Source organism: Salmo salar, chromosome ssa09 (assembly GCF_905237065.1).
Source record: "Salmo salar chromosome ssa09, Ssal_v3.1, whole genome shotgun sequence".
Taxonomy (NCBI): domain Eukaryota; kingdom Metazoa; phylum Chordata; class Actinopteri; order Salmoniformes; family Salmonidae; genus Salmo; species Salmo salar.
This window is the reverse complement of record NC_059450.1, coordinates 158,020,230-158,027,856: the sequence shown is the minus strand read 5'-3', so window position 1 is coordinate 158,027,856 and position 7,627 is coordinate 158,020,230. Positions and strand designations below refer to the sequence as shown.

The 7,627-nt window shown below is 47.9% G+C and overlaps 1 protein-coding gene across 1 annotated transcript; it reads right to left on the bottom strand.

Annotated features, from left to right (window-relative positions):
• Positions 1-4,535: 4,535 nt before the first annotated feature.
• Positions 4,536-6,050, bottom strand: LOC123724111 (endo-1,4-beta-xylanase B-like). Its single transcript, XM_045687052.1, has 2 exons — positions 6,029-6,050; positions 4,536-5,677 (listed from the first exon to the last, which is right to left on the bottom strand). Exons 1-2 carry the CDS (start codon positions 6,048-6,050, stop codon positions 4,536-4,538), a joined length of 1,164 nt encoding a protein of 387 aa, XP_045543008.1.
• Between the last annotated feature and the right edge of the window lie 1,577 nt (positions 6,051-7,627).

The following is a 7,627-nucleotide window of genomic DNA, read 5'->3' as shown; positions in this document are numbered from 1 at the left end:
TATCCGGACTAGATGAAGGGCAGTGCCTTAGTATCCAGACTAGATGAAGGGCAGTACCTTAGTATCCAGACTAGATGAAAGGCAGTATCCAGACTAGATGAAAGGCAGTATCCAGACTAGATGAAAGGCAGTATCCAGACTAGATGAAGGGCAGTACCTTAGTATCCAGACTAGATGAAGGGCAGTATCCAGACTAGATGAAGGGCAGTATCCAGACTAGATGAAGGGCAGTATCCAGACTAGATGAAGGGCAGTACCTTAGCATCCAGACTAGATGAAGGGCAGTACCTTAATATCCAGACTAGATGAAGGGCAGTACCTTAGTATCCAGACTAGATGAAAGGCAGTATCCAGACTAGATGAAGGGCAGTACCTTAATATCCAGACTAGATGAAAGGCAGTACCTTAGTATCCAGACTAGATGAAGGGCAGTACCTTAGTATCCAGACTAGATGAAGGGCAGTACCTTAGTATCCAGACTAGATGAAAGGCAGTATCCAGACTAGATGAAATGCAGTATCCAGACTAGATGAAAGGCAGTATCCAGACTAGATGAAAGGCAGTACCTTAGTATCCAGACTAGATGAAAGGCAGTACCTTAGTATCCAGACTAGATGAAGGGCAGTATCCAGACTAGATGAAGGGCAGTACCTTAGTATCCAGACTAGATGAAGGGCAGTACCTTAGTATCCAGACTAGATGAAGGGCAGTACCTTAGTATCCAGACTAGATGAAGGGCAGTACCTTAGTATCCAGACTAGATGAAGGGCAGTACCTTAGTATCCAGACTAGATGAAAGGCAGTATCCAGACTAGATGAAAGGCAGTATCCAGACTAGATGAAGGGCAGTACCTTAGTATCCAGACTAGATGAAGGGCAGTATCCAGACTAGATGAAGGGCAGTATCCAGACTAGATGAAGGGCAGTATCCAGACTAGATGAAGGGCAGTATCCAGACTAGATGAAGGGCAGTACCTTAGCATCCAGACTAGATGAAGGGCAGTACCTTAATATCCAGACTAGATGAAGGGCAGTACCTTAGTATCCAGACTAGATGAAAGGCAGTATCCAGACTAGATGAAAGGCAGTACCTTAGTATCCAGACTAGATGAAGGGCAGTACCTTAGTATCCAGACTAGATGAAAGGCAGTACCTTAATATCCAGACTAGATGAAGGGCATTACCTTAGTATCCAGACTAGATGAAGGGCAGTACCTTAGTATCCAGACTAGATGAAGGGCAGTATCCAGACTAGATGAAGGGCAGTACCTTAGTATCCAGACTAGAGGAAGGGCAGTACCTTAGTATCCAGACTAGAGGAAAGGCAGTACCTTAGTATCCAGACTAGATGAAAGGCAGTATCTTAGTATCCAGACTAGATGAAGGGCAGTACCTTAGTATCCAGACTAGATGAAGGGCAGTACCTTAGTATCCAGACTAGATGAAAGGCAGTACCTTAGTATCCAGACTAGATGAAGGGCAGTACCTTTCTATCCAGACTAGCGGAAGGGCAGTACCTTACTATCCAGACTAGATGAAGGGCAGTACCTTAGTATCCAGACTAGATGAAAGGCAGTACCTTAGTATCCAGACTAGATGAAAGGCAGTATCCAGACTAGATGAAGGGCAGTATCCAGACTAGATGAAAGGCAGTACCTTAGTATCCAGACTAGATGAAGGGCAGTACCTTAGTATCCAGACTAGATGAAAGGCAGTACCTTAGTATCCAGACTAGATGAAGGGCAGTATCCAGACTAGATGAAGGGCAGTACCTTAGTATCCAGACTAGATGAAGGGCAGTACCTTAGTATCCAGACTAGATGAAGGGCAGTACCTTAGTATCCAGACTAGATGAAGGGCAGTACCTTAGTATCCAGACTAGATGAAGGGCAGTACCTTAGTATCCAGACTAGATGAAAGGCAGTATCCAGACTAGATGAAAGGCAGTATCCAGACTAGATGAAAGGCAGTATCCAGACTAGATGAAGGGCAGTACCTTAGTATCCAGACTAGATGAAGGGCAGTATCCAGACTAGATGAAGGGCAGTATCCAGACTAGATGAAGGGCAGTATCCAGACTAGATGAAGGGCAGTATCCAGACTAGATGAAGGGCAGTACCTTAGCATCCAGACTAGATGAAGGGCAGTACCTTAATATCCAGACTAGATGAAGGGCAGTACCTTAGTATCCAGACTAGATGAAGGGCAGTATCCAGACTAGATGAAGGGCAGTTCCTTAGTATCCAGACTAGATGAAGGGCAGTACCTTAGTATCCAGACTAGATGAAGGGCAGTACCTTAGTATCCAGACTAGATGAAGGGCAGTACCTTAGTATCCAGACTAGATGAAGGGCAGTACCTTAGTATCCAGACTAGATGAAGGGCAGTACCTTAGTATCCAGACTAGATGAAAGGCAGTACCTTAGTATCCAGACTAGATGAAAGGCAGTACCTTAGTATCCAGACTAGATGAAAGGCAGTACCTTAGTATCCAGACTAGATGAAAGGCTGTACCTTAGTATCCAGACTAGATGAAAGGCAGTATCCAGACTAGATGAAGGGCAGTATCCAGACTAGATGAAAGGCAGTACCTTAGTATCCAGACTAGATGAAGGGCAGTACCTTAGTATCCAGACTAGATGAAAGGCAGTACCTTAGTATCCAGACTAGATGAAGGGCAGTATCCAGACTAGATGAAGGGCAGTACCTTAGTATCCAGACTAGATGAAGGGCAGTACCTTAGTATCCAGACTAGATGAAGGGCAGTACCTTAGTATCCAGACTAGATGAAGGGCAGTACCTTAGTATCCAGACTAGATGAAGGGCAGTACCTTAGTATCCAGACTAGATGAAAGGCAGTATCCAGACTAGATGAAAGGCAGTATCCAGACTAGATGAAAGGCAGTATCCAGACTAGATGAAGGGCAGTACCTTAGTATCCAGACTAGATGAAGGGCAGTATCCAGACTAGATGAAGGGCAGTATCCAGACTAGATGAAGGGCAGTATCCAGACTAGATGAAGGGCAGTATCCAGACTAGATGAAGGGCAGTACCTTAGCATCCAGACTAGATGAAGGGCAGTACCTTAATATCCAGACTAGATGAAGGGCAGTACCTTAGTATCCAGACTAGATGAAGGGCAGTATCCAGACTAGATGAAGGGCAGTTCCTTAGTATCCAGACTAGATGAAGGGCAGTACCTTAGTATCCAGACTAGATGAAGGGCAGTACCTTAGTATCCAGACTAGATGAAGGGCAGTACCTTAGTATCCAGACTAGATGAAGGGCAGTACCTTAGTATCCAGACTAGATGAAGGGCAGTACCTTAGTATCCAGACTAGATGAAAGGCAGTACCTTAGTATCCAGACTAGATGAAAGGCAGTACCTTACTATCCAGACTAGATGAAAGGCAGTACCTTAGTATCCAGACTAGATGAAAGGCTGTACCTTAGTATCCAGACTAGATGAAAGGAGGAGGTTATTTCCTCTTAGACCTTCCACTGTAGCCAGCAGGATTGTCACTAGAATCAGATGGAGACTTTCTGAAATGTTCAAGCCACAACATCAATCCAGAAACTGTTGTCTAACAGATAGCGTCCGTAACTCTAGCTAAACCATCCCCTGGCTCACAAATCATGCAACAAGAAAAACATTCACTTTCAATTTTATGTATTTTTTTTTTGCACGTATGGATCACAAGTGCAGAACCTTTTCAAGCAGAAGTTTGTTGTGTGTCCACTGAGACAGACAGAGAGTCACACCCCAGACAGACAGACAGAGAGTCACACCCCAGACAGACAGACAATTCTGGGCTTTGTCCTTTTCACTGAGCTAATGACATGCCTTCATCTGAGGAACTGGCAGCCAGGCAAAAAGGAGGGATTGGGTTCATGGAATGAAAATCCTCAAGGCAATTATGGGATGGAATAATTTAGCGACAGACAGACAGACAGACAGACAGACAGACAGACAGACAGACAGACAGACAGACAGACAGACAGACAGACAGACAGACAGACAGACAGACAGACAGACAGACAGACAGACAGACAGTGGCTTGGCACAGTGACACAATGACAAGCAGCCCAGAGATGCCTTGCAAGCTGTCCACATGATAGGCCGTGACCAGCTAGAATTACACAGCACTGAAATATGTTAGCACATTTTCTCTCTCTCTGTCTCTCTCTCTCTCACTTTCTCTCTATCTCTCTGTTTCTCTCTCTCTCTCTCACTTTCTCTCTCTCTCTCTCTCTACCCTTCTCTCTCTCTCTCTCTACCCTTCGCTCTCTCTCTCTCTCTCTCTCTCTCTCTCTCTCTCTCTCTCTTTCCTGGCTTCACGAGATCCTTTCACAGGCAAGGGTTCCTTTGGCGGGATGAGTTCCCACAATCAGAGAGGTTGTCACAGGAGCAACACGCTGAATCAACTGCACCAGGCCACATCCATTATACATCTCCTTTTCCTCATGGCGCCACCATTAAGTCACATTAGGTTACCAGGTGTACAGAGGTGTGTGTCGATCATAAAGTACCCAGTCAGTACCAGGATGAGGTAATGCCTGCTGTACTGGGGCGTGGAGCTGTTGTCGGAAGGAGGGTGATATTTGTCATGGGGGGGGTGGGGGAAGGGTGGGGGAGGGGTGGGGGAGGGGTGGAGGATGGGTGGGGGAGGGTAGTATGTGGGAAGGAAGAAGGAGAGCTCCCTCCTAGCAGTTTCACCTGGCAGCCCTCCTGGCAGTCCTCCTGGCAGCCCCCCTGGCAGCCCCCCTGGCAGCTACCCTGGCAGCCCCCCTGGTATTCCTCCTGGCAGCCCCCCTGGTATTCCTCCTGGCAGCCCCCCTGGTATTCCTCCTGGCAGCCCCCCTGGCAGCCCCCCTGGCAGTCCTCCTGGCAGCCCCCCTGGTATTCCTCCTGGCAGCCCCCCTGGTATTCCTCCTGGCAGCCCCCCTGGCAGCCCTCCTGGCAGCCCTCCTGGTATTCCTCCTGGCATTCCTCCTGGCAGCCCCCCTGGTATTCCTCCTGGCAGCCCCCTGGCAGTCCTCCTGGCAGCCCCCCTGGCAGCCCTCCTGGTATTCCTCCTGGCAGTCCCTCCTGGCAGCCCTCCTGGTATTCCTCCTGGCAGCCCCCCTGGTATTCCTCCTGGCAGCCCTCCTGGCAGCCCCCCCTGGCAGCCCTCCTGGCAGCCCCCTGGTATTCCTCCTGGCAGCCCCCTGGTATTCCTCCTGGCAGCCCCTCCTGGCAGTCCTCCTGGCAGCCCCCTGGCAGCCCCCCTGGTATTCCTCCTGGCAGCCCCTCCTGGCAGCCCCCCTGGTATTCCTCCTGGCAGCCCCCCTGGCAGCCCCCCCTGGTATTCCTCCTGGCATTCCCTCCTGGCAGCCCCCTGGCAGCCCCCTGGCAGCCCCCCTGGTATTCCTCCTGGCAGTCCCTCCTGGCAGCCCCCCTGGCAGCCCTCCTGGCAGTCCCCCTGGTATTCCTCCTGGCAGTCCCTCCTGGCAGCCCCCCTGGTATTCCTCCTGGCAGCCCCCTGGCAGCCCCCCTGGTATTCCTCCTGGCAGCCCCCTGGTATTCCTCCTGGCAGCCCCCTGGCAGCCCCCTGGCAGCCCCCCTGGTATTCCTCTTGGCAGCCCCCCTGGTATTCCTCCTGGCAGTCCCTCCTGGCAGCCCCCCTGGCAGCCCTCCTGGCAGGACGTAGCGAAACGTAATTGACTTGCCTCGTTAAATAAAGGTTCAATTTAATTATTCTTATTGTGTTACTTTTTATTATTACTTTTTAATTTTAGTTTATCTGGTAAATATTTTATTCTTCTTGAACTGCACTGTTGGTTAAGGGCTTGTCAGTCAGCATTTCACGGTAAAGTCTACACTTGTTGTATTCGGCGCATGTTGTAAGAAAAGTTTGATTTGATTTTAAAATGAGGTAAGACCAGTCCGCTGTGATTCATCCACTAGTCAATTCTCTCTCCTTTCATCTCTGGCCCAAATCACCTCTCATTTATTTAACTGGTGTTGGCTGGTGATTAGGCACTGACCCTCATTAACATTAATGATCATAATCACAGATACCTATCTGCTGGGCTTCTCCTGTCTGTCTGTCTGTCTGTCTGTCTGTCTGTCTGTCTGTCTGTCTGTCTGTCTGTCTGTCTCTGTCTCTGTCTCTCTCTCTCTCTCTCTGTCTCTCTCTCTCTCTCTCTCTCTCTCTCTCTCTCTCTCTCTCTCTCTCTCTCTCTCTCTCTCTCTCTCTCTCTCTCTCTCTCTCTCTCTCTCTCTCTCTCTACTGACTGAAGGCTGGGGGGAAAGACTCACGGTGGCTCTGGTGAGAATACTGTCATGTCTGTTTACTGTTCAGTTCTCTCTCTCTGTTCAGTTCTCTCTCTGTTCAGTTCTCTCTCTCTCTCTGTTCAGTTCTCTCTCTCTCTCTCTCTCTGTTCAGTTCTCTCTCTCTCTGTTCAGTTCTCTCTCTCTCTCTGTTCAGTTCTCTCTCTCTCTGTTCAGTTCTCTCTCTCTCTCTCTGTTCAGTTCTCTCTCTCTCTGTTCAGTTCTCTCTCTCTCTCTCTCTGTTCAGTTCTCTCACTCTCTGTTCAGTTCTCTCTCTCTTCTCTCTCTCTGTTTAGTTCTCTCTCTCTCTCTGTTCAGTTCTCTTCTCTCTCTCTGTTCAGTTCTCTCTCTCTTCTCTCTCTCTGTTTAGTTCTCTCTCTCTCTCTCTCTGTTCAGTTCTCTCTCTCTGTTCAGTTCTCAATTCAATTTTCAATTCAATTCAATTCAATTCAATTCGCTTTATTGGCATGACGTAACAATATACATATTGCCAAAGCTTATTTTGGATATTTACAATATAAAAATAAATAAAAAATGAGAATCAAATATTGTCAACGGGACAACAGTAACAACAATAACCAAGGGTCAAAATAACCATATATTCAACAATAACAATAATCATACAGTAGAGGACATGTGCAGGTTGATTGGTCTGTCAGACACTGTCCCTCAACTTATGGCAGGCAGCAATGTAGTGCGCTGCCAACCCACAGCTCTCTGCGTCCTCCCCCAACAGGACGGGTAGCCTATCCTCATCAGAGAGGTCTTTGAAACCTTGAATAAGGGTTTCATATTTGGGGAAATGACATTCTCTAATTGTTTTATATTTTTTGACATTTTGTCAGGAAATGCAGCTCCGTCTCAGGTTCTGCTGTTGTAGTGGTTGCACAGCCTTTCCTCTACAGGGAGCCAGGTTTTCCTGTGTCTACCCTTCTCAATAGCAAGGCTGTGCTCACTGAGCCTGTACTTTGTCAAGGTTTTCCTAAGGTTTTGATCAGTAACCATGGTCAAATAGTTTGCTACGGTGTACTGTTGATTTAGGGCCAGATAGCACTGCATTTTGCTTTGTGCTTGTGTTTCCCAATAAGCAATGTAGTTTTGTTTTGACTGTGTTGTAATTGGGTTTATTCTGATTGATTGGATGTTCTGATCCTGAGGCTTCAGTGTGTTAGTAGAACAGGTTTGTGAACTCAGCCCCAGGACCAGCTGGATGAGGGTCCTGAGGCTTCAGCGTGTTAGTAGAACAGGTTAGTGAACTCAGCCCCAGGACCAGCTGGATGAGGGTCCTGAGGCTTCAGTGTGTTAGTAGAACA

Bases quoted from the DNA above. Each gene is read 5' to 3' on its own strand.
- LOC123724111 (XM_045687052.1), bottom strand. From the start codon at position 6,050: ATGATCATTAATGTTAATGAGG. The intron at 5,678-6,028 runs GTCAGTGCCTAA...ACGTCCTGCCAG, and splicing joins GATCATTAATGTTAATGAGG to GAGGGCTGCCAGGGGGGCTG.